Raw genomic sequence first — 26,747 nt, 5'->3', positions numbered from 1 at the left:
AAACATTGAAATCTAATTTACTAGGGAAATGTAAAGAGCTGAAGCTGCAGGGACATGGAAGACAGCACCTCAACATACAAAAACAAGATGTCAAAGCCCAAGTGGAATATTTAGCCACCGTGATGCAAAAAAAAACATTTCTGTCATACTGTTCACATTTTAAATTGCTTATTTTTACTACAAGTAAAATTTTTTCAAGCAGTTTTTCAAAAGTTGCAATTCAGTTTATGCCTCTCTTCATTTATTATGATTACTTAGATTTCCCATCACACTCTTACAGATAACAGCACTCTTGGATGTCCAAAAACACTGATTGTTTCAGTAACAGTGTAGCAACAACAATGCTACAAGGAAGCAGATAAATAAAGCTAATACCTCAGCTTTAAAGAGACAGTATTAAATACCCTATTACATAATTACTGTGTAAATTAGCTGGTCAATTAAATGGCAGAAGTCTGCAATTACTGTTCTGGCATTCAGAAGAGACCAAGTTTGAGCAAGCAAAGCCAGTACTCAGAATTTTTAGACATACCAGACGATTTCAATATCAAATCAGGAAGCTACTGTACCCATGCTAACAAATCCCTTTCACACACATCACCACCCAGGGCAGTTCTGACAAGACAACAAGTCTACAAAGATACACATCCACTGGAACTCTGGCCACCTGCTAATAATATATATCCATTTACAGATAACATTTATCTATACCCTGGTAGTGTTCATATGAGATGAACACACTCTGTAGCCTTTGCTTACATCAAGCCATCTCTTTCTGCCCAAGGATGAGGCTTGTTTTCTTGGGGGAAAGGATCCCTTATGCTCTACTGAGCCTAAGCCAACATGCTTAGCATGAACAGCCAACATCTCTGTGTCCCTAGCCTACCTTCTGCTCCTCCTGGAAGGCTTTCTGAAGACAATACAAGGGAGTCTGGAAACATTCCACATCTGAAAATAATAGAAATTACTGCTTGGTATCACAGAACTCCTTTGTGCATGGAAGCGCATTTGCAGCTGTGGAAAAGCCAGGGATAAAGTGAGCAGCCCAAACTGCAACTCCCTTCTCTTTCCTACCTATTACCAAAGCTGTCAGAAAATAAAAAATAAAAAAAAGACCAACAGATATGAAATCCGGCCCAATGGTTTCCTTTATCCCTGCAGGCAATTGGCAATTTCTTTTCCACCTCTTCATTTCTGATTCTATTTGCTCTGTTCTCATGCTGCAGCTGCTTCTACAACCACAACAGACATTACAAAAGCTGACTCAAGAGCTTATTTTCTTTTGTTACTGTTCTTTTTATCTGGTATTAAAAACACACTTCTCTATCACTGGTGCAAATGCTACTCTTTCTGCATCATAGCAGCCAAGCTACTGCACTTACCAAATACAGACAGTGCAGACAAATTACTGCTTTTATGACAGCAGATGCCAACAACAAGTTATTATCTCAATTGCAAAGTATTCAAATTCTTCTTTTCTCATCAGGCTTTGACTCAAGATGATATACAGTTTAATGCAAAGTGTAGTATATCTAGGATTCCTAAGGCCAAATTTTAAGCTCTTGGAAGATTAAATTAGAAGTTTTGTTCTGCTTTAGTGAGAAACAAAGGTACAAGACAACAAAAAGGAACTTTATAATGAGGATATGCATCAGCTATTTTCCTTATTCAGTATGGAGAGCAAATCATATATCGTCAGAGAGGAAAAGAATAGCAAATATATTGGAACCAAGGAAAAGACTTGCGTAAATAGCAAGCATTAGAATTAACTGCCATTGATAGACAGAATTTCAGCTTTATATGAACATATAAATACATATGCAAACATCTCTAATGTCTTTTCAATTATGTAGAACTCCCATCCAATCTTTCTTCACATCTTACACTGAAAGATCTTTTTACTTACACCAGGTTTATTCTTGACCTTCAAATAAAAAGCTGAATAGCCAACTGAATCATTAAACAGTGTGTAATTTATTTTAGGTATTCCAGTACAAGCACATAAAACTTTTTAATGTGGTCTTTTAATCTTGATGAGAAAGTGAACAGTCACTTAGTAGTATTCAGTGATTTCATTACTTTTATATTGATAGAGTTAAAATTTGTGTAGGAGACAGAAAGATAATTTGTCTTGTATCAGAGGAAAGAGTTGCAGGAGAGAGACGTGAATTATGCACAGTGCTATCGAAAGTGAAAGATGACTTAATTGTTCCCTTAGGGTAGAATGGGGGAATCCAATACACCTGCAGAACAATGGGCTATCAACACTGGGACTTAGAAAGAAAATATATATGGATATATATATATTTATATATATCCATTTCTGTGCATATATGCATTCCTGTGAACATATATATAAATGGATGTGCATTCATGTAAAAAAAGAACAACTGCTGAAGCACGATACTAAATTTTGAAAGAAAAGAAGAGGCAGTGTATCATTTATCAGGTACAGCCATTAACAGAGTAACATGAACTAGAAAGTCCTTACTTGAACTTCTATTTTGTTACATAAAAAAAAACAAACTACACAAGCAAAATAGTTCTTTAAAAAAATCATAGAGTCAGTGTGAACCTTCATTACATCAAATGGTCTGAAGATGCATCTTTTCTGTGTTGGTTTATAAACATCGCTAAATTTATCATTAGACATTTATGGTCAAAGGTATTTAGTAATTACTGTATGTTTATGTGAATTCAATTATTGTAGAAATAAATTTTAAAAACTCATTAGCAGAATCATTTTGTGAAACTTAAATCAGGATGAAGAACCACCTAGTACAAAGCAGATACATTTAGTTTAGAGAGCTACCTTTTCAACCAAACAGAACGCCCCTGGCTTCCTTTGGCTGCTGAGCGCACAGAGCAGCCATGCAAATTCATCCATGCTATCAGTTTCAGCCCATTTCCTTCACATACATCATTCAACACGATCTCAGTCTGCCTGGGCTTTGTATTGCTGCATTCAGCACTAATAGAAAACATCAATGGAAAACTTACCCATGCCAGAAGGACCACCTCTGAAAAAGTAGTTCTGAAACAATGCTATTGCACCTTGAGTTCATAGAAATAGCTTTCCAGAAACATTCTGGAAACTCTCAGGTGTTTGCAGTTCAGCTACAAGAACAGTTTGGGCTGAATTTGCCCAAAGAGATTGTCTCAGGCCATGAGTGACCTTTTCTGCTTTGGCTATTTTCCTCAAAGTCTGACAAGTTCCATCTGCACTCAGCAAAAAACTGGAAGCATTTCATCTCCTCTCTGTTCTGGAACAGGGGCTTGAAACAAGCCTTGCCCATACCCACTGGCCAAGCAACATCTGCTCACCCAATGTCAACCCAGATACAGTCTGATATATAAAATTCTTTAAAATTCCTGTTTCAGTGTGTTGTGTCAAGGTTTCCTTGAGGCTGTACTCCTCCGTTTCACCTGCAATAGGCACATTGTAGTGCAGAACAGAGGGTGGCAAGCAGGAACGCTCCCTGCCACTGCTCCACACACCTACCCCTCTAGCTCCAAAGGTCCCAAGCTGAGCACAGAGGTGATCCCCAGGCTGCGCAGTCCCACAGCAGCCTGCAGACCAAAACTCTGCCTTTTCCTTGCATCAGCTGCTTAACTACAGCAAACTGCTTTCAACGAGCACATCATCCTCAACAGCAAATCTAAACACTGTTAAACTGGGATACTGAAATAATACAGATCAACACCACTGGCCCCACAGAGTTGCATGCACATTAACAAGGACTTTCTGATGTTAACACTAGTTGCTAACAGTATTTTGTCATGTTTATAAAACACAATCATTGAGAACACGCCGGTTTCAGAGTACAAGTGGCACAGAACAGTAAGGAAGTTTAATCAGTATCTGCAATGCAGTGCATCCTGGGCTCCCTACCTGCTAACAAGCCATCTCCAGATCATGAAAAAATAGATGGTTTTCCAAAACAAGACATCCCGTCACCTGAAGGAAAGTCACAGCTTTGAGAAGATACTCTCTTCACATTTGATTTTATCAGAGCTTCCAGATTAGGAATTCTCATCTGTCTGCATGTCATATATAACACACATCAGCTTTCCACTAAATTAGAATGAAGAGATTTGAAGTACAGTATGTAACAAAATACTCAACAGCTGTGTTATAATAAGAAACAAGTGAAGGGACATCAAAATCAATTCCATACAGAATCTCTGCCATGGTTAAACTTGAAGAACTCTGATCCAAACTAAAGGCTGGACACAGTGACTCTGCTAAAGGGGCACTTAGTCTGAGATTTATTACATATAACCTTTGTCTTGGTGAAAGTTCATTAACTCTCGCCAGGACAAGCACAGGCACATAAGGAAAATGAAAGCACTGTGGGAATTTGAATGCACTCAAACCATAAATCTCAGTTACCTGTTGTGTTATTCTAAGCTCTTCTCATGCTCACTTTTGAATATTTTTATATATTTGCTTAATTCCTCAACAACATGAACATTTGATTGGGAAATTATCACAGAAGACATAAAGACTTCATATTTCACATAAACATAGCAACTATCCACTAGTAAGACGCTACTTTCACTAAGAATATTTTTAGGTCCTATAAATAAAATAAGCTTATGTTCTCAAGAAAATGAAATAAAATAAACAAGAACTTTGCTAGAATCTGCAGAAGAAAAGGATTAGCTCTATCTTGCCCTTTAAAGACATTTAGTTTTCCTTTTTCCAGACAGAAAGTTTGGTCGCTGAGCTAGAGGTATGCAAGGTTAAATGTCTTCACGGCCTTACAATATACAAAAATGTGCCTCTGCTGTACAGCTTCAAGCTCTGAAACACCCTATCTGAGCCTCACAGTTGGTCTCAAGATCAGTTACTGCCACAAGTGCTTAGGGAATGTCTTCCAGAGGATCACAATGCACCTGATCAGGTATCACCCACAACAGAGGTACCAGAGTCACTACAGACAAGTTATTCAGGCTTGGGAATTCCAGCAACTACAACTGCTATCAGCTGAATTTGCCGATCTTCAGAACCTCTGACAATCACACCGTAAAATAAAACAAACTACTGAAAAAAATTGTGTTTAGGCTACTTGTTTCTAGTGATCCTCCCCCTTCCCTGCCCCGAGAGAAAAGGAATCAGCTCTTATTTACCACTGCTATAGATGTGCCATTGTTAGTGAAAATACAGATGTATCTCAAGGTTTCAGTTACATTGTTCATTATACACGTGGAAAAAACACAATGACATAGAACAGTGCATTTTAAAATAGATACCAGGATTTTCAGGTAAGACGCTCTTGCACTCATTGATAAAACCTGCTTACCACAACTACAAAAAGGGACTGGGAAGAATGGGCAAAAATTGCATCTAGAAAACTGGGACTAGGGAAATGCCTTGGCAAATAGGAGCTCATGCAAAAGAACATTCTTTTGTTTAGGACTCACTAGAACACTGCCAATCCTGTAACTCAAAATAACATTAGCAGAAGTGGAGCTACCCCCATTCAGCTCATTTTTATCAAAGAGTATGAAGATTTGTTTGCCTTTTTAAAATACAAATTAAACATTTAAAGGTACTGTTTACAAAGCCAAAAACTCGTTTATCTATTTTACAGGTGGCAATATTTGTATTTAAAGTAATCCATAACTGCAGAGCTAGCTTCAAGTTAATTAACAGGGCAGTAACAGTTTGTATGTGGGTCAAAGTAGATTAAGGTGACTCAGTGGAAGAGACTGCCTCACACTATCAGCACCACCATTAAGTTGTTTAGAAAGCACAACCACAGTCATATTTACTCTGGTCCAGGGAAACAGGCTGATTCCCGAGCAGAAAACATGTACGCCTCTTACAAGAAGTTCAATCAATGTAATATATTATTGCAGTTCATGTGAGTTTCACTATTATCTCCTGTGTTATCATCTATCACATAGATTTTTGGATTCTCTCCAAAAACTATTTTATGATACTGAAACCTATGTCCCATGCTGACTACTCACATGGATTCCATCACACAGACATGCCAGGCCCCAGTAACTATACCTCTCCAGCTCCTCCTACACCATGTCTTACCTCACTGGTAAGTACAGCACTGCTCAGAGCAGCCACCCAGTAATCCACCAGGTAAATGCACATCTCCAGGAGGCCAGAATTGGCAAAAATCACACTTTCTAATTAGGAGATTAACAAAGTGACACAGCATGTGTTAAGAACATCTGTGCAGCCCTCTGCTAATCAGGGTGCTGAGAACTCAGCTCAACCAACAGACGGGGGGGGGGGGAAAGATGCAGTTATTAACAGAAAAACAAAAATGACCCTTGAGAGGGAAGCTGGTACCTCAGGTGGTGCCACCAAAAGCAAGAAAACATGGTGGGCTGAGCTAGCAACACAGTCCCACAGCACAGGGTGCACATCCACACATGCAAATCCAGCAGGGAAACTTCAGTAAGACGCATCAAAGTCGCACAGCAGCTTTTCCATGCAAATGCATGTTAGATGCAAAGTAACCATCATCAACATAAAGAAAATTCAGCAAAAAGTAGGAAACAGTTTGTGCTGAAGTCCATTTGATTGTCATTCACAGCTATGATAAATAGATATACTTTTTAAAAATCCAAATTTGATTTAACTGTCACATTTCCCTGAAGCAAACCTCACTGAAATATAAATGGAAAGGATACACTATCAAAGCAAGATAATTCAGGCCCTCCATCCTGAAGGTATTCTTTTGTGCCCAGGCTGACATTACATATCAAGTTTACAACAGCAAAGGAAGAGAGTTAAAAAACACACCAGTTAGTGATACTTAATCTCTTCTTTTCTGGCTAGGTTTACATATATACAGCTTTTGCTAACGTGGAGCTGAAATTGTCAATAAAAACAGCAGTATTTTATAGAAAATTCCCACATAAATGTTCTGCAGTACACATCCTGTCTAGCAAACAAAAGCTGAAATTCTTACTGAAACAATTCTATCAGTAAGACCTTCACCTATGCAGGCAGCCAAACCTGCGCTCAGATCTCACCATGTGTTCACAAGAGGCTCATTCCATAGAAATGGGCAGAGTACTGAAAAGCTCCATCAAAATATGGGAACTGATAACACCGGAAGTCACTGACTCAGTCTCATAGTCTTCCTTTAAATTACAATTGAAGTATTACCCTCCTGAAAGGGATAGTACTGCTATAGGCAATCAGCTGCAAATACAGTGTGATGCGAAGCGTTTATAGTGGGGAAGTAAAGGTAATCAAACATGAAAATGAACAAATAGCACAGTTTTTCTGTGCTAGGTACCAGTTTCTAGCACAGCAATTGTCACCTACAGCTTCAAAGAAAAACTCCTTTTACTAATATTATGTCCCAGTTTCCCACATTACATGTCTCAGTTGGTCAGAGTTTGCTGGCTTTTACATTCCAGTAGCTACAATCAATGTGTACTCACCTTCGGCTGTTTAATCTTGTAATATTTCACGATGTCTCTTACACAGCTGCCAGTGCTCCCAAGCCCCTGTTTCTTCAAGACTTGGTGCTGCTTAAGAGGTGAAATAAAAGATACTCGTTGTAATTTAGTAATTTCTCCTTCTCCACTAATCATAACTTAAAGCAACACATCTTTTTCTCAGGTCAGCTGGAACATTATGGATCATTTTTCTCTTCTCCAGGAGTTAAAAACAACACTGAGTTAGCACCTAATTTATAATGTAAACTCAGAAACAAATCTACCAATGAACAAACAGCCCAAGAAGCAGAAGGAGAGGAGATCTTAAAATGGTGCAGCTACAGCACCCAATAGAAAACCACCGCCTTTATCTGTCAGCATGCACCCTGCCAGGCTGTGCACAGAACCCTTCAGCTGCTACAAATACCAGAAACCCAGAAGAGAGACGCTGGCTAACTCTTACTAATGAACTTAGTCTTAAGGTCACCCCAGAAGTTAATCGTGTGAAGATCATTACAAGTAACAACAAACGCATATTCATTCTCCCCAGCAATTCCATTTCCATCCCAGCACATTTTAGATGCCAGTTAGTTGCAGTCACTAAACAGCACCCAACTATTCTGCGTTTCTAGAGCATTTTAAGTTTTCATTAATTGCCAGAGGGCAAAACAGTTCTCTGTTACCTGCTAATTCCTTGTTCAACTCTACATGGTTCAAAAGATTATTAGAAGATTAGTCTGATCAGCTACTACACTACAACCACGCCAGGATTTTCTGTCATGGAAAATTCATAGGTTATTTTTGCTTTTCTTTCATCATTGGCCAAGCTGGAGAGAGAGGGAGGGTCTTCTGCAGTATGCAGCAAAAGCAACCGGCAGCCTTTTAAAGCCTCCCAGTTGCTGCAGAGACCACAGATGCGTCAGTCAGTGCTGCCCATCCAGGAGCTCCCAGTCTTACAGAGCTGTGCTGCAAAAGTGCAGGGGATAAAAGAAGCAAAGCAGAAGATCAGATCGACCAGAACTGAACAGAGTTTTGTCTTAGCTTCTAAACTAGAAGAGTATCCAAAGCACACAAAGTTTGTTTGCTCTTACTGTTGTTCTTAATCAGGCCAGAAGAAAACATACAACTGTCATTTTAAATCACAGTTGGAGGAGAAAAAGATATTTCTCTGCAAAGTACATGTAAACTAAACTTGCCCTGGCGCAACTTGAGGCCATTTCCCCTTGTCCTGTCACTTGTCACCGGTGAGAAACTTAAACGCAAGATACAGCTGTATTCCAAAACAAGCGCTTGAAATGTTTCAAAGGTACCCATCTCCTCCTCAGGATTAAGAGCGCTCTTCCAGCCTGGCCAGTTTGGCTACAATGGGTGTTTGAGAAAGGAAATGTTGGTAGGACACTGCTTTTCCCTCTGAGCTCTCCTCTAACCTTATTTGCAGGACTTTCCTCTTGCTATTTGGTACCGTATTTTTGTAATACATAAGGTTTGCCTCTGACTTGCAAGTCACATAGGGTATCATGTAGAAGCCTACATTAATCCAAGGCAGGCAAGACAACAAGCTCCATGGAAATCCAACAGGAACAAGAAAAATTCTAACACCCTCCCCATCCCAGTTTGATGTAGGGTACAGATAACAGACAGATAAAAGCACCTGCAATCCTTTAAGCATGTACCATTTACCTCATACAGCAGAATACAAAATTAACACTTGCCTATGTATACATAATTAGGAAGTAAGGCATTTTAAATTACTGTCCAGAAGTAACAGCTGAACGCTGGCCTGTTTTCCAGAACTGCCAGATAACATTCAGTCTTTTCAAACCGTGATTGAAGCCTTCCAAGTAAAATATTTAATACTTCTTTCATTGCAACTCTTTTGTTAGCGCATGGAGAGCAAATTTCCATGCATTCAGAAACAAAAATAGTAGCTAAAAACTTAATTGTGATCAACTCTTGGATACACTGTCTTGCGACTGATCAGTTCTTCTACAGTGGCAAAACACGCCTCTAGAAAAGAGCTCTCAAGATATAATTTTCATTTTATCCGCATTTCAGCTAAACAAGCAAATATTCAGGATTTTAAATTAGCTGCAAATCTACACTGTGTGGCTTCTCCTCCCCTTGACCCTCACTGAAGCTGTACAAGCCTACCATGTTGTTCACTGGAACACTGCACAGTGTGAGCTCACAACAAGAACTCATTTTTAAGCTCCCCCAAATTATTGCTCCAACATTAAATACTAATCTATCCTTACATCCTATTTTTAAACTTCAAAACATGGCACAGAAATATTTACTATTATTATTTCTCATTCACATACTCAGGGAGAAGCCTTCCTGCCCTCCCACCATTCTGTCCCGTGGCTGAGGAGACCAGCTGGAAGCCACACCACCCTCAGTAACACCGACACAAGCATTTTTGGGGGAGAGCACAGACTACAGCAGGACCCAACTGCATGTGCAACATATGCTTAGTCTGTTGAGAAAGGATTAGTTGATGTGGATTAACCCTCCTGAGTTTAAGTGCTTTGATCTTAATTAATTTACTTAGTAAAAAGGAGACAACTGAAAAAATACACTGAGCTGTTACTGATCCATCAGTACTGTTTAATGATAAAAAGAGTAAGAGCTTGACACACATGCAAAAAGATGAATGTAGTTTTCCTGCTCACATCAAATTTTGTTTAGCCGAAGACCTGCCTTCTCCTGAGAGCAAGATGCAAACATTGACTCCATAGCAATAATTTTAACAGTACATTCCAAAATGTATGAAGGATTATTAACAAAATGAAAAGATTAATACATTTTCAGACAATAAAACTAGATTATACTGGATCCAGCACCTTTTTTTTCTTACTAACAACACAACCCCACAAGTAGGTTGATAATCCCTTTTCCACCAAAAGCACACAGTCTGCTTTATGCATTATTTATTTCCTGAGGCCGAGCAATACCAGTGTCACTGATGAGCCGCTGTGAGGCACTGCCTTAATTCTCCTCAGAAACCTCTAATAATAGCAGTAATCAAGCACACATATCCAAAACCATCCAGTAATTCATCTGCTAATTTACATTTAGAAGAAAAGAAACAAATAATAAGGTATGTAATGAGGATCTAAGTGGCATTTAGTATTAATCAAAGCTGGAGTCGTGTAATGAGCCATTTTATCACAAACTCAATCCACTAGATAACAGAGAAGTCACCCTTGCCATTTAGTTTTGCATCCATTCTTTACGTGCATAGCTAGTGATGATTTAATACTCTTTAAAAAGTGATAGGACATGATGACAGTGCAGAACTGGTTCTACCAGTAAACTAGAATCCTTGATCCCTATTCAACCTGGTCTAACTAACCATAGTTTGTTGGGTTTCTTGTTAATTCCCTTTGCACACCACGTTGCAATCACTGAATGTCAAGACTGAAATCAGTCCATGATACAGCATCCTACATAGAATACCCTCAAAAGTAATTTTTATATGAGAGGTACTGCTTAGCAATAGCAGCTGGAGTCACTTAGCTAAGGATCATTTCCAGCACTACATTTACCATCAATTGTTTCCTTATTGTCCAGTACACACACTAAGAGCCTTCTGCAGTAATAATCCTGTTTGCTAGGATCAGATCCTTTTACTCGCCATACTCCTGTTCTACATTCGTTTAATCCATTTATGCAGACCCAGTGAGTTTTTAGGGCTTCCTTGCGAAAACTATCACAGAAATGAAGCATTCCACACATCCTGGTGTACGCCACGAAAATATTTCAGTTAACTGCAGTAAAACAGGAGGCAACTAACTGGCATTTAAGATGTTGCAAATTCTGCCCTCCAGCAGTGAATTCCAGGCATCTTGCTTTCATTCAACAACTATCAGATCCCAGAGTCTCAATGTTGTAACACTGGTACAGGAAAAAACACATTCCCATGAGTTTCCTCACAGTTGATAACTTCAAGAATAACACTTTTCCACTAAGATAAAGCAAGATAGAAATACCAGATATACATGCAGCTAGCTTGTAATAGTTGTGGTGGTTACATAGAATGGAAAAGCACAGTCACTGTTGCTTTGTTATATGACCAGATTACCAAAGAATATATAAATAGCTACGAAATATGGTTTAATGGCTTGTGGTAGCAATGGTAATGGTAGGACGGTTGTACTAAAAGATCTTTTAGGTCCTTTCCAACCTTGTGATTCTATGGTTCTACTCTAACTTTCTCTCCGAATTGCACCTATGTTTAATTTTAATTTTGCTATACTAACAGTCTTGAGTACGTAAGGACATTTATCCACACCGCAAAAAAAATGCTTGCAGGACTAGAATCTATCCAGCCTAGTCCTAACAGTTTTTGCTATTGCAATTCTTATTTAAATTAAAAGTTGTCACATCAATATTGAGGCCTTCATATACATTTAACCTGTGCACCGTCACTCTAGGCAAGTTGATTGTTCAGCACAGGCACATATTAAAAGCAGAGCTGTCCAGAATACTCATTTTTACGGCGTGCAGAAACAAGGCGATACGTTCAAAGGTCAGCCATCCACCCTGACAACCACCTCCGTGACTATATATGGAAATCTGTCTTCAAGTAATCATACAGTCAGATGCAATTACAGCAGCCACACATGTGATAAGCCATAAGCACACCTTGATATTGCAGGAAACTGTTCAGCCCAGCTCAAGAGGAACAGTTCGTCACATTTCCTTTGACCACCAAACACAGCCTGGGTAGTATTCAAGTCTCACAGTTCATGCAGGCATCATTAAATATGTGTAGGTAGTTAAAAGTCTTAATATAATCACTTATATCTGACTGTAAGGGTCAGTTGAGATTTAACTGCAATCCCTGCAAAAACATCAGAAACATCTCACACACCCACAGAGACAAGCCCCAAGATGAATTGTAAATGCACATCAGAATTTGACTAACAGAGGGAATTAAAGGGCAGCAAACACGCTGTTGTGCTCTGGAATCAGCTGCTCCAAGGCAAAGTCCCATCACTTGGTGTCTTAAACTAAGATGCTACAGTGACCTACAGAGGTACCTGATAAATTGAAAATGAAAGCTAAAAAGAAGCCCAGGTGTGGAAGTACCATGCAACTAACAAGTACCTGGGCAGTCCAAGGGTAAAGGGAAGTCAGCTGGGCATGAAGCTTGTCACACACACTAATTCAATGGTTAACTTTGCCTTCCTGCATGGATTCCCTGAGTTCTGCAGGCTGCGAGCTCAGCACACGCAAGGCTCATTTCACCAACACGAGAGCTACATTGGAAGAGAAGGCACAGAATGGTCTCAAAGGCACACTGTTTTCAATAGCAGTGAGTCACCCTGCTGCTGGAAAAAAAACAAAACAAAAAACCTTCCACTTCACCTGAGAGCAAAGGCAATGTAAGCACCAGAAAATAATGGGATAAAGAAGATGAATTAAGAGTTTGAGTTTCTCGCTGTGCGCTCCAGCAAAGCAAAGAGGAAGGTCTAGTGTTCAGAGGGTTGAAGATTGCTAGGTTATGCTATGATCTAGCAGAGTATCTCATGGGGTGCACCCAGAAGACTTCTTACAGCACAACACAGTGGGTCCTATAAGACTCTCTAGTGCACACAACTCAGTCAGGAGAAACTTGACAATATTTGTCAGGAAGCAGCCGATGGAGCTTTGCAACAGGGAACCAGCAAAACCTCTGAGACCCACTCCAATGACAGATGAGAAACAGATTTCTCTGTAGGGAATTGCTGAATTCTGAAGAAAGAAGCCTGAATTACCACTTTGGTAAGTGCTTGAAGAAACTGCACCATGAATTTATACAGCATTCTACCTATGACAAATGGAAATGCTGTCACAGTACCTTTATTAGTAAGATCTTACTGACAACCTGGAACACTTGAAGACAAATGTACTTTTAGTTTTCCCATTAAGCACCGCACATACCCAAATTATGCTTTATAAACAGAGAAATGTACCTATATAGTTTAATAAGCATATCATATTGTCTCTTTGGATTTAAATCTGAAGAAACATACCCTGCTCAGGTTCCTCTACAAACCTAACAGGCACCTTACTATCCTCCTCAAGCTTATCAGCTATGGTATCAATGGGATTTAATTTGGCAAATTAAGAAGCACTGCACCTTAAGAAGCGGTCACACCTTTCTTCACACCACTGCTGTCTCAAACTTAGAAGCTGCTAATCAGAAAGCTACTTTCAGGGTAACAACACAAGGTTTCTTATTTAAACTGAATAGGAAACACTGGGTTCTAAATAAAACCAGCACTAAAACCCAGACATGCCGGGTCCTCCTGAGCCACCACAGCTCCTTTACCAGAGCACACACAGCTGTGGAGCATTTGCTTCCTGGCCACCAACTGCCCCCAGAAAGCTCTCAGAAGTTTATGAAGACAAAAATACTTGTTGGAAATATTCATTAGAAAACAAAGATAAAACTCAAATACATTCTGTTAAGTTTCTAAAAGTATTCCAAATAGATCCTCCTTTTGTTAGCTGCCTTAGAAGCATCATCAGACTAGTTTTATGAAATAGCTAACGTGTGTTTTTCAGGTTAAAAACTACTTATTGAAGAGAAAGTTCATCAGCAATAGGCTCCCTAAAGACGCCTATCAGTAAAGAAACACAACCACGACACACACAGACAGTTTCCTAAGCCCTTTCACACGCAAGATTCGGCCACGTCCCAGTGCAAACTGGCAGCAGAACCAGAACCCTCTGAGAGGATTTTATTTCAGTCCCAAAGCACCGAAGTGCTGGGCTGACACACACACGGCGGACGGGAACAGCCCGCAGGGAAGGACGGGGCTCATCCCGAGTCCTCTCGGGCCGCCCTCCTCACAGCCCCACAGAGCACAGCGGGGGCTCGCAACCCCAAATACCGAACCGCTCTTAAAGGGCCGTATAGAGAGAGCAACGAACGCTGGAAATAAAAGATAACAGCATCTTACACGCACCCCCCGCCGCTACCGTCAGGAGCGATAAGTACCGGAGCGATGAGTACCGGACCGGCAGCCGCTCCTACGCACCAGACGAACGAGCCGCTACTCACCGACAGCTCCGGCTCCCGCAGCACAAACCACCTGCTGCCCAGGGCGGCCAATGGAGCGGCGAGGGGCGGGGCCTGCCGGGCACCTCCCGCCTGAGGGATGCGGGGTGTGGGGCTGGTGCCGCGTTGTGGCAGATTGCGGTGGGCTGTGCCGCAGGGATCCGTGCATTGAGGGTGGCGGTGCCGCGGGCAGCCTGGTCGAGCCCTTGTGGTGGCGGGGCGCAGCCTGGGGACGGAGCGGTTAAACGCGGCAGAGCCGCGGGGTGGCGCGGGGAAGTTTGTCGGAGGTTGTTTGGGCCCTGCCGGCCGCCGTCCCGCGGGTCCCGCAGTTCCCGCCTCGGCGGCGCGGTTGAAAGCCGCAGCCATGGCCGAGCAGGGCCTGGAGATGGCCTCCATGATCCCGGCGCTGCGGGAGCTCGCTAGGTAGGCTCAGCCCGGCGGGGAGCTCCGGGGATAGGCCCGGTTCTGGGGCTGGTAGGGCTCTTCCCCACCTCTCTGAGGGCTCTGGGGCTGAACCCGCGTCTTCCTCCTGTGGTGTCTTCGCCCCGCTGCCTGCATGGGGCACTGCTCCATCCTGGGCCGTGCCTGGGGGCAGCGGCGATGACCTGCGGAATCAAACTCTATGATCCAGAGATGGGGGTTTGTCGGGGTCCAACATTCCGTGCTGCTCACAGCGGGACTTTGCTGACTGGGAAGCAGCACAGATATCATGGGGGGGAGAGGGGAAGAGCCGAAGCTTGCATTCCTTGCTCCGTAAGGCAGTGCGCTAAGCAAAATTGGTCTGTGGTGTATTGGTAGAACATTTGCAAGTCGCTACTTTGGTTCACTGTTGTTCAGTTTCTAGGAAAGATAGATTGATTATAGTGCTTGATGGGCATGCAAGTTACTCAGCAGCGTGCTAGGCATCCTACCAATGTGGCTTCTCTGGAGCTATTCGTGGTCCCTACTCTGCAATCTGCATTGTATAAAATGGATTGAGTGTATGTACTTGAGGCTTCGAGGTACTGCAGTCATGTACTACACACGTTCTCACAGATGGGAAATTGCTGTTGTCTGGCTCAGCTGACTGAGGCTGCTCTAGGTTAAGGTGAAAGCAATATAGGAGCTTTTGACACCCAGGTTCTGTATCTCCTCCATCTGTGTAGAGAGAATTAATGTTTGTCTCTGGAGTTTTAATGGCACCATCAGGACTGCAGCTTTGTTCAGTGCTAGACAACTAGGTGACATGGAGATGTGAATATACTGTGACGTTTTGACCTAATGAAGGTACTTACATCTCAGTCACCTGAGGTGCTGCTGGCACCTCTTACCCTGTATACCTGTTGTTGGTCTGCTGAATAATTTGTTAATTCCAAAAGCAAAACAGGCTTTTAATTTTATTTTTCTACACTAAATCTGTTTTGCTTTGATGTAGTGTGTGACCTTAATAGATCAGAATTGTGTGTAAAGTATGTCAAACATAATTGCATAACAAAAGTAAATGGCTTTCAGCATTTCATACAGCTTTCTACCTAGGAAAAGTAGGGAAGAGAAGAGCTTGAAATACACTGGTCACTAAAACAAGAAAAACAGTGGCATTTCTTTTTTGGAAACTTCTTGAAAAAAATGAACCATCTTGGAGTTTAATGGTGTGTTGTTGAGATGGACATGAATTATTCTGTATTTTAAAACAGGTAAAATATCATGCTTTTAATTTTAGTGCTAGTCCGGAAGAATACAATGCAGTTGTTCAGAAACCAAGACAAATACTCTGCCAGTTCATTGACAGAATCCTGACAGATGTAGATGTGGGTGAGTATTGCATGTCTGGTATCTCAAATGGTAATCCAATGTATGTTTTAAGTAATTCAACACAGACCCAAGTTACAACTCATTTCAACAGAGATTAGCACTCGAATGCAGTAATGTTTATATCTTAATTTTTAATAACTTCCTTGTTTAAGTACTTGCTATGAAATAAGACAAATCTATATTATTACTATAAATAATATACATTATAAATTACAAATTTATAATTGTAAAAAATAAAGTGAATATGAACACTCAGAATTCTTTTTATCTGAAGTGATTGCACATTGAGTGATGTAGCTTGTAAATCTTAATATTCACGAGGCCTTCAAGAATTGCAACACTTTGATGTAAAAACCTTGATTTTTAATTTTAGGGTAGTAATCAGTCATCAGTAATCAAGTTAAGGTTCTAATTATTGCAGTAGTTTAACAGTATCTTGATTAATTGTGAAATATAGGCTCCAGAAGTCTGGCACTTAGAATTATTTGTACATTTACTGTAGGGAGACTCATTGTAAAGTAATCTTTAATATCTATATTAAAATGTATTTTATAATATTACATATATACAGAAATATTTATTATACACTGTTTCTGAGGGATGTTTTCATGTAGCCATCCCCCTAAGATGTATTTCATCTAGTGAAGTGATCATTTTAAGTACTGTTATGTTACTGTTCAGATATTTGTTAATTCTCTTCTGTTCCTGAGAGAGAATAAAAATGAAAATCCAGACTATTTTAGGTATTGCTTTTGTGCATGCAAGTATTTTATCTTTACTATGTAGCTTTTCCTTAATTCCTATCTAAATTTCAGATAGTTTTCTCCTTGTGCTCTTTGTGTAATTGTGTGAAAACTGGGTAACTGAAGTGATTCAGTTATCTGTTTTAAGAGATATAGTATAGCAGCACTTCAGATTCTTTGATTCTGAAAGCTTACAATTGAACTATCACTTGCAGCTTTGTAAACAATGCTTAATTCGTGTCCTAGGTCATAGATCTAGGGAGAACCAATTGAAAATTAAAATGCTATCTTTCTGCTATCTTTCAATAAGAACTAGATATAGTACTGAATTAATGGTTATAGTGTCAGCAGATAATGTGCAGAGAAATTTTATATTTTTCTTCATACTTTTTGGCTTCCTGTACAGGATTTAAAATAACCTTAAAATCTTTTTCATTGAATAATAAGGCATACTTAGAACTTCTTGCTATACAAGTTTGATACTGTATCATAATATTACATACAGAAAATTTATGATTTCCTTGTTTTAGATACAGCCAAAATTATGGAAGTTGATTTCATTGTAATATTAATTCAGAATTATTTTGTTTGTTTGTTTTAAGTTGCTTTGGAACTCGTTAAGAAATCAGATTCACAGCCAAGTTCTGTAATGCTGCTGGATTTTATTCAACATATCATGAAATCTTCCCCCCTTATGTTTGTAAATGTCAATGGAAGTCAAGAGGAAACAGAATCCAATTGCATTGGTGAGCTTGACGTTGTATTTATAGAATTCATCTTCTTTTTTTTTCTTCTTGCCCCTTTATCAGCAAGGTCTCATACTGAAGAAATGCTTTATGCTTACTAAGCTTAGATTCCTTTATTTCACCACTGTGTTTATTTATTTTGCGATGAGTAACTTTGCTCTCAAGGAGGTACTCTTTTATTAAGAGACTTTGGCTTTCATCTTAATCATTTTCTGTGTACTGTTTCTTTTTATTGTCCTAGAATTTAGCAATTGGATCATAACAAGACTTCTCCGGATTGCTGCAACTCCAAACTGTATCACGTTGCACAAGAACATCTCTGATGTCATTTGCTCTTTACTTTTTCTGTTTAAAATGAAAAATTGCTCCATCTTTGAAATACTAACAAAAGACTTGCTACAACTTTTCCAAGATTTAATCTTCCTGCATGAAAGAGACACAAGAAAACAACTCTGGGGAGATGTGCTGGTATGGCCAGTGTCTGTAAAGAGATTTTCAAGCAATGCAAGTGACAATGTGGGATATTTAAGATTAGCACCATTACACCTGATGGGTATGCCCAATGTAGAATGCCTGGAAGTTTTGTTGTTGTCTGTCCTGATGGATATTGTTGCAGATGTATATTTTGTAAGACAGGATACTGTTCTCTGGGGAATAGGTTGCTCCCTGTTGGAGTATGGTTGTCCAAAAGTTAAAGCCTTGGCAATGAAGTTTTTATTAAGATTAATTCATTTGGGAGGACCTCCGGAACAGCTGGCCAGTGTTTTCTTCACAGTCTTTTTTGGAATTCTACATTCAGCACTTGAAATGGATACTGAAGAACTGGAACTCTGTGGAGAACCATTTTTACAATTGGTGAAAACACTGATGCCTTTTGAAGCAGATTCTTACAAAAATATTGAACCTGTGTATTTGAGTATGCTACTAGAGAAGCTTTGTGCACTGTTTGAAGGGGATATGTTTACATGTCTTCGTTCTGAAAAGCTGAAAGATGCTTTTTGCCATATGCTGCAATATTTTCTGGAGTTTGTTCCACCTGGCTATGAATCTGCCATACAAGTAAGAAAAGGCCGTGTCAATACTATATGCAAAGTTTTTGTGAGCATGCTTGGAACTCAGGAAGAACAGGAGGTAGGTGAATTCTTAAAATTATTTATCTGTACAAAGAAAATCCAGGAAATATTCTATTATTCAGTTAATTAGATTGATACCTTCCTTGTTTTTCATCTGTTTCAAGTATTTTTGCAGGTTAGAGTTCTTTAGTTGGATGTAGCTAGACCCGATCTTTTTCAGATGTATTGAACTATTGAAAAGGCTGGGTAGACACAAGAATCTGTTCGCAAGTGTGGTATTAAAGGGGAATAAGACACAAGGCAAATAAGAGCAGCTTAAGATACAATTTCCATTAAACAGCTGAGCTACTCTTGCTCTCTGAGTGCTTTTAGTCGTACTTATTGGGGGCAAGAAGACAGGATTATATTAGAATAATGAGGTGTGGATGCACTGTGCCTTCTGTCTACTCATGCACCCGTATTTGTCGTCTCTTATATTTGTGTGTATTTTAACAGCCTAGCTAGATACTATGGTGAGAACTTGGAAACAGATGTTCAAACAAGCTGCATTCCTTCTGGTGGGAATGTAGGAAACTTCATCACTTCTGAAAGTTTTCTTCATGTAGTTAAGTTTGTTTTATAGAGATGTCTTTGACATCTTCAATGTTTATGTTTAATTACAAAATTTTAAGTTAGAAATAGTAATATAATGTATTTGGGAAACAACGCATAACACACATTGTGGTATTTTTGTTTGTATGTTCTAGTGTCTGGTGAGTCCACTTTACACAGTGCTAAAAACACAAACAGAAGAAATCTTTCAGGAGCTTCATCAGAGCCAACTGGATAGTTCTGATACTAATGGGTGGAGCAGCAGCAGTGATGAAGTTCCAGAGAAAAGGCAGCGACTAAGCCTCTCAGCAAAGTGTCCAAAGAAGAGATCACCTGCACCAGTAGTGTATGCTGCTCATTCAATAACCACTTTTCTAGTCATTTGGAATAATAAGAATAATAATAAGAATTTTTTTTTTTTTTTTTTTGTGGAAGAAGTTTCCTCATAACAGTCACGGTGAAAGATTCTCCTTCTGGGAGAAGGTTTAAAAGGTGTTTTGAAGGATTAGAATCAATGGGTGACTTTTAAGCTAAGCTTCAGTTAAGAATCTGTCTTTTTATTTTCAGTATGTGCTGTTTTCATTTATACACACTGAAAACAGAAAAGTTGAGAGAATACTTACAGAGTGATGGAAGTATGTAACTTATTTCAAGTGGAGTTTCCTCTGTTATTTTTCTGTGTTGCAGTGCAACATGGGTTAGCAATTTTTGATGTGATGATTGCTCTTTTCTGGTGTTGTAGGGGGCCTGCCTGAAAACAGTAACCACTGAAAACAGCCCTTTGTGTTTGAAAATAATCAATATGATCAAATTACAGACTTAGCCCTGTAAATATGAAATTGAAGAGCACGCTGTGGAATGCCATCTCAAAGAAAGCTGTGTCCTTAATATCTGACCTCGAGAAAGAAAGTCTGACAGCGAATATTCTTCAGACTGCAGAAGGAATTGCCATAATTCTGCAACTAGCCGCGTTGTGCATAGTTCATTGTTCTCCCCCAGCAAATTCTGGCAGGTAAAGCTTCTAAGGTGAAACCATGAGATCAACAGTGCTTTGTAATTGTTACTATGATTTGTGTAGATTACTTTAATACTTGCTCATTTATCAATGCAAGTCCTGCTTGTTTTGAAGAGGTATAATAACTTATGTAATATAACAATAACATAGTAACTTCTCTTAGAAGCATTACAATATGAAACATTATCTGTTTCATTGATTGTATAATTTCTATTTTTAACAGTGTGGATCATAAAGTAACTCATCTGTGTAACACTGACACATGCAAGAATACTCCATGCTCCTTGGACTGTGTAGAGAGTATACAATTCACATGGATTTCCTCTGACTTTATCACAAGAGTAGTAAAAGTGTGTGGGAGCCTGTTAGAGGCTGCTACAAAGATGGTTAACCTGGAACAAGTCATTGACAGAACAGTGAAAATGATTGATGCTTTGCTGTATGCTCAGGGTAAGACATCCTTTAAGTAAGCACATCTTTTGTTGGATTTCTAACCTAAGAATGTATCTGGATAGATTGACTTGTAGATGTATTGGAATAATATTTTGTTACAGCTCCACTTTCAGTACCATTGTGTTGAAAAGAGAAAAAGGGGGACAAATTTCTATTTTAAGAGCTTTCTTTTCATCACTTTTCGAACGTGATTTACAGGTCTCATTCTCTGATTTCATCTCAACAAGAGACTACGTGGAGAAAGTGAATATGTGTAACAAAGTAACCTTCATTCAAAAATTGATTTTCTTAAACACACAGAAGTTGAGTGCTGAACTATCTTTGTTTCACTCAAAAATTTCAAAGCTTATGATTACTTCAGTTGAAACTTGGCATGCTAGCAGTGTAACAAAAACATGAGGAATTCATGTAGGGTGGTCAGTTGTCTTGTGTGTTTTTTGGAGAAGCTAGGAGTATGGAAAAGAGGCAGTTTTCTGAGATTCAAGTGGCATTGTGAGTTCAGTTTACTAGCCATTCTGAAGTCCATCTGAAAGCCTTTATGCAAATCCAGAGATACCAAGGTTATGTGTATTCTCCTGCTCGTGTATTACTTGCTGCTGTTTCATGAGGCTTTTATATTATTTTGATATCTTTTGATATGTAGAATGTCAACATTTGGGGGTATCAATGCTATTATTTGTTGATAGGGAAAAAAACATAACAAGCATCTTAGTTAGCTTACATGAAATATGTCTTTTTTTTTTTTCTTTAAACCCTTTCACTAGTAAAAATTCCACTGAATGATCAGATTCTTGATAATATATGTGGATTGCTGTCTCTACCCTGGATTTGCAGCCATCCTGATGATTCTTCTTTTAAAACATGTGCTTTTGGAACTGATCCTCTAGTTTTGAGTCAAAAAACTGCACAAAGTTTTTGTAAGTATGTTAAATTATGTAAGTCTCTCAGAAATGATTGCGCTATGGTGAAATTGCTTTCTTTGCCTTGTCAGAATCAATATTCATAGTGGACAGTAAGTAATGTTTTTGTTTTTTTTCTTCAGCACCTCAAACTCAGTCACGCTGTGTGTTCCTTCTATCTCTCTTCCCAAGAAACATTCATCTGGATTGGAGAAAATCCATTTACTATTGGGCACTACAAAGTCCCTATGAAGTAGTTCGGGCTACATGTGTTAAAGGATTCTCTTTCCTGCTTCATCCACCAAGTGTGCAGTCTTTCAGTATGATTCCAAAGGCTCTTTTGTATGTGTTAATATTATCTTTTATCTTTCATGCATGAAGAAAACTGCATGTATAAGGAATTAATTATAAAGATTGAAATAAATGTTTGTTTGTATTTCATGCAGAATTTAGTAGACTTAGATTTTAGAACTCATAAGAGATATCAACAGAATGTGTATACATGAAGATAGGCTAGCATTTACATACCAGATCAGTATACAAGTTTCTTTGCTTCTTGAAGGCCTTATTTCTAAACAAAAAATAAAAACTTATGAAGAGAAATGTCTTTGTCAGTAAAATATGTATTTGTACATATATCTTTTAAAAATCTTTCCAGTTTTTCTTCCTTCTGTATCTGTTTTTTGCCCTCTTCTGTTCTACTGTCTATGGTCTTTAGTTGATTTATAATGTTCCAAGCACATTATGGGCCAGTATGGCTTCAGACATTTCAGATAAGCTTGACCTTAGTTGAAAAGGAAAGCTATTATCTAGTAAAGCAGATCCTTATATTGAGAAAACAACAGGACAATTTAGTTAGAGAAACCAGACAATGTAGATATGTAAATTTTAGTGTTTAATAGATTGCTTAATTTATTAAAATGTTTTTGTTTTTATGTCAATTTCAGAAATCAAATTCAAGATGAGTCTGATCTAGTCAAGGAGGCTTGTGCTGCTACTATTGGGAAATTATCTTGCTGCCTTTCTGGTACATTCAGTATACAGCCTCCTTTAGCAGGCTCTGCTATAAAGCATGTTACCTGCGATATTTTGTGTAACAGCCTTATTGCGCCTTCTGCTCATGAAAAAACTTCTTCTGTGCAAGCCTCTGTTTTTAAGCCATTTCTTATTCTTCTTGAGAACAAAGTATCCAGTTTGGTAAAACTAGGTAAGATTTTATTTTACTACGTTTCTGTACATTCTTTTTTAATATATATTGCTTTGGGTAGGTGGTTTTGTTTTGTCATTGGTTTCTTTTTTTGTAGCTAAGCTGCTGCTTGAAATGTTGTATTTCAGTTGAAATCAGTGACAATTTTAGATGTTATGATAATCCTTTTAAACTGCTGTGGTTAATTTTCATTTGTGGCAACACCCAGGAAAGTAATACTTGATAAAATCTAAATTTTGAATAACTTTTTTAGTTTCTCAATATTTACTCTTTTCAGAAATAAGTGTGTGCTTCAGTGCTTATTTCTATCATTGTTTTATTTAAAAAAATAAATTAAAAGATAAACTAATTAAAAAGTATCTTTTTCTTTCCTCCATAGCATTTATAGAAAACATACCTCACCTTTGCAAACATCTGGATTTTAACAGTGATGAGTCAAGTGTGAAGGTTCTCATCGGGTCTTTATTAAATTTAATGGAAGATCCAGACAAAGATGTACGAGTGGCTTTCAGTGACTGCATAAAGAACATATTAGAATCCTTAGACTCTGAAGAAGGATTCATAAAAGAGGTGAATTCATATTTACTTTTTGTTGTTTTTCTCTACTTCGTTTACTAATGTGTTTTGTTTTTATGTGATTTAGCTCTTTGTTTCAAGAATGAAAGAAGCATATACACATGCCAAAATATCAAGGAATAATGAGCTTAAAGATACCTTGATTCTCACAACAGGAGATATTGGAAGGTAATTTTTGACAATACAGTGATAAACGCTAAGTACTCTCAGTTTGTGAGATGGGTAACTTTTTGTTAAGTTCACTTACTTGGAGATCAGCCTTTGTCCAAAGTCCTTTGCAACTGTAGTAAGCTTCTGAAGCACATAAAATTTACAGCATTCTGTTTTAGTGGTACTATGGCAGGTACAGTCTAGCTATTGATATGCGATGAAGAGTTGTTTAGCATTACGGTGATTACCTATTGTTAAGACATTTTATTCGTGCAATGACTTTTTTGTTCTAATTACTTTTTATTTGCTTGCTTTTTAAGGGCATCAAAAGGAGATTTGATACCATTTGCCCTCCTGCACTTGTTGCATTGTTTGTTGTCCAAGTCAGCCTCTGTGGCTGGAGCAGCATACACAGAAATTCGGTCCCTGGCAGCAGCTAAGTCCATAAAACTACAAGCTTTTTTCAGTCAGTACAAGAAACCTATCTGTCAGGTAAAAATAAGAGTTGGTGACTTATAAAGGCGTTGATTCAAGTTCTTGTTCTGTGTTTTGAAAATGTTACTGAAGATAAATATTACTTTATTTTACAAGATGAAATCTCTTAGGGTAGGAAAGAGATTATTTAAAGTTTAAAAAAAAAAACACTTTATGGAAAAAGTGGAAAGTATTTGATCTTGTCATTAGTCTTCTCCCTTCTCAGCACTGATTTTCACTTCTATTCCCTAGGTGCCTTAATGCTGACATAGAGGACCTGTATATGTTCTTGCATTATATGGTACCATTGTCATTGGAGGCTAGAATGTAAACTAGGAATTTAAGTCAAACTTTATTACAGGCATAATCATGCCACGGTTAGCATTTCCTAAAGGCAGAAATTCTGCTTAAAGTACGATGTATTAAAGATAGAACAAGAGGAATCTATTTTAGGTGTGTGCAACATCTGAGGTCGTGATTGCAAAATGAAATGCCATCATTAATCCAGTTCTATTATGAAATAATTATCTTAGATCTATGTGCAATACAAGAGAAGCAAAAACAGATGCATAAAAAAAAATGAAAGTCTTAGGGAGTGGAAAAAAAGGGGAATAATATTTATTATCTATTTCTTCATGCCTAGTTTCTAGTGGAATCCTTGCACTCCAGTCAGATGGCAGTATTAAGTGCTCCATGCCAGGGTAATGAGCTGCACAAACAAGAAGCTGCTCATCAAAGGGAAATGGCTCTGGACATGTTGTCTGAGATTGCTAATGTATTTGACTTTCCAGATCTAAATCGCTTTTTGTCAGTAAGTTGGTTAGTCCCTTTTACTTTTTTTTTTTTGGGGGGGTGGGGGAGGAGAGTGAGGGAGGGGCATTGTATGCTTGTGGATTTCTTTTTAGTCCGTATTCCTTTTTTTTTTTTTTACTACAGATCTGATGATTTTTTTCTAGTTGCTGTTTGTTGTATTTAGAATGATTCTGGATTGCTGGAAGAGCTCAAGTACAGAGGAACTGTTTTATTTAAGAGATAAAGTGGTGGCTCAGCTAATTCAAATATGATGTTTAATGAACTGTCTGTAGTCCAGAGTACCAATTGAGTATACCTACACTAATGATTTAAGGCGTGATTTGTGTAGTGCCCGTTTTCCTGTTTTAAATGAAGAAATAATTGTTTTGTGGATAAATAATCTTGATCTGAATAAATAACTGCTTTGTTATTCATCCAGCAAACAAAATACAAATCTATGAAGCATGTAAGATTCAGATAAGCATCTCACTTCTTATTGGGATCTTTTAGTACTGGTTAAATGAAGCAGTTCTGTTTAAAAAATAAAAAATAAAAAATCAACTTTTTTTTTTTTTTTAAATGAAATGTTTCTATCTCAAGTTCTTTTTTTATAACTATGGCTATACATAGGAATGTAGATATATGTTGACCAGGACCTGGATTTGGCGTTTTTGGAGGGCGATTTGGTCTTGTATGTGTTTTAAGTATGGGTTATATTGATTTGGTATGATTTAATTCTGGTTTTTAGTTTGCTGTCTGTTTTTGTTTTTTTTTTTTTAATTATTTTTATTTTATTAAGTGTTGTTCTTAATTTATCAGCGGACCCTGCAAGTTTTGCTGCCTGACCTTGCAGCCAAGGCCAGTCCTGCTGCCTCCATCCTTATTCGAACCATAGCAAAACAGCTGAATGTAAACCGAAGAGAGATTTTAATCAACAACTTCAAATACATCTTCTCTCATTTGGTCTGTTCCTGTTCTAAGGATGAGCTTGAGCGGGCACTTCATTACCTCAAGGTAAATTAATATTTGCTTGGTTACAAATGCAGGTGGAGAGCAATGATGAATGAATAGTGAACTTTCTTTTTTCTGTTTTATTTTAATAAAAGTATTGCAAAGCAGAGCTGGGGAAATAGATCAAGTTCTTTTGTTATTATTTGTTGTCAATTCTGTTGGCTCTGAGTATTTTGTGAGATATTTTGTGAACTTGAAAACTCTTGGATTATGTGATGTTGACCTGACTGGGAGCTTTCTCTTTATTCCTGTGGTAAATCAATCTGAGTCCATTGTTCCTTGTCTCTGTGTGCTAATTTCACTGTGGTGAAAGTAAGACTTGTTTTTGTCGATAATAGAATGAGACTGAGATTGAACTGGGCAGCTTGTTGAGACAAGACTACCAGGGACTGCATAATGAATTATTGCTACGTATAGGAGAGCACTATCAGCAAGTATTCAATGGTTTGTCTATATTGGCTTCATTTGCATCTCACGATGATCCCTATCAGGGACCAAGGGAAATAACATCCTCTGAGCAAATGGTAAGTCCATCAAAATATTCATTTGTTTTTATTTACTATAAATATTTTTAATCTTGAGTCTGGGAGACAACTTGAGTTTTCTAAGCATCACGTATAAATCCTATTTGAGACAGAAGTGAAGAGGAAATTCTGTCATTGCATATTGAGTGTCCCTCTAATACAGAGATGCACAACAAGAATGCATTGAACATAGATAAAAAAATAAACCAACAAAAACCCCACAGCATAGCAG

General features: G+C 38.4%; 2 protein-coding genes across 30 annotated transcripts in view; one reads left to right on the top strand and one right to left on the bottom strand.

Annotated features, from left to right (window-relative positions):
• Nucleotides 1-14,540, bottom strand: part of PLS1 (plastin 1) — a 34,691-nt gene extending 20,151 nt beyond the window's left edge. For 12 of the 26 annotated variants that reach the window (XR_014933205.1, XR_014933204.1, XR_014933203.1 and 9 more), the window contains exons 1-2: nucleotides 14,379-14,497; nucleotides 7,423-7,512 (exon numbers count right to left, since the gene is read on the bottom strand). The gene's annotated coding sequence lies outside the window, so the exon portion shown is untranslated. Of the gene's footprint in view, nucleotides 1-7,422; nucleotides 7,513-14,372 lie in introns of all 26 variants that reach the window. The other 14 variants (XM_085512985.1, XM_085512996.1, XM_085512984.1 and 11 more) reach the window with 9 other exon arrangements.
• A 14-nt stretch (nucleotides 14,541-14,554) lies between these two features.
• ATR (ATR checkpoint kinase) overlaps nucleotides 14,555-26,747 on the top strand; it is a 38,055-nt gene continuing 25,862 nt past the window's right edge. For 2 of the 4 annotated variants that reach the window (XR_014933197.1, XM_015871457.3), the window contains exons 1-16: nucleotides 14,555-14,893; nucleotides 16,170-16,261; nucleotides 17,607-17,750; nucleotides 17,992-18,881; nucleotides 19,570-19,760; nucleotides 20,232-20,426; nucleotides 20,653-20,879; nucleotides 21,647-21,799; nucleotides 21,925-22,123; nucleotides 22,729-22,988; nucleotides 23,368-23,558; nucleotides 23,632-23,732; nucleotides 24,035-24,206; nucleotides 24,832-24,999; nucleotides 25,800-25,994; nucleotides 26,330-26,515. Coding sequence is in view for 3 of the 4 variants with exons in the window: in XM_015871457.3 (XP_015726943.2) it covers nucleotides 14,835-14,893; nucleotides 16,170-16,261; nucleotides 17,607-17,750; nucleotides 17,992-18,881; nucleotides 19,570-19,760; nucleotides 20,232-20,426; nucleotides 20,653-20,879; nucleotides 21,647-21,799; nucleotides 21,925-22,123; nucleotides 22,729-22,988; nucleotides 23,368-23,558; nucleotides 23,632-23,732; nucleotides 24,035-24,206; nucleotides 24,832-24,999; nucleotides 25,800-25,994; nucleotides 26,330-26,515 (3,423 nt within the window). In the remaining variant the exon portion in view is untranslated. Of the gene's footprint in view, nucleotides 14,894-16,169; nucleotides 16,262-17,606; nucleotides 17,751-17,991; nucleotides 18,882-19,569; nucleotides 19,761-20,156; nucleotides 20,427-20,652; nucleotides 20,880-21,646; nucleotides 21,800-21,924; nucleotides 22,124-22,728; nucleotides 22,989-23,367; nucleotides 23,559-23,631; nucleotides 23,733-24,034; nucleotides 24,207-24,831; nucleotides 25,000-25,799; nucleotides 25,995-26,329; nucleotides 26,516-26,747 lie in introns of those variants that run through there. The other 2 variants (XM_085512964.1, XM_085512965.1) reach the window with 2 other exon arrangements.

This window comes from Coturnix japonica, chromosome 12 (genome assembly GCF_054131305.1).
Source record: "Coturnix japonica strain WE chromosome 12, WE-NBRP24, whole genome shotgun sequence".
Lineage (NCBI taxonomy): Eukaryota > Metazoa > Chordata > Aves > Galliformes > Phasianidae > Coturnix > Coturnix japonica.
Note: the sequence above shows the minus strand (reverse complement) of the source record. Positions and strands in the feature narration are given on the sequence as shown.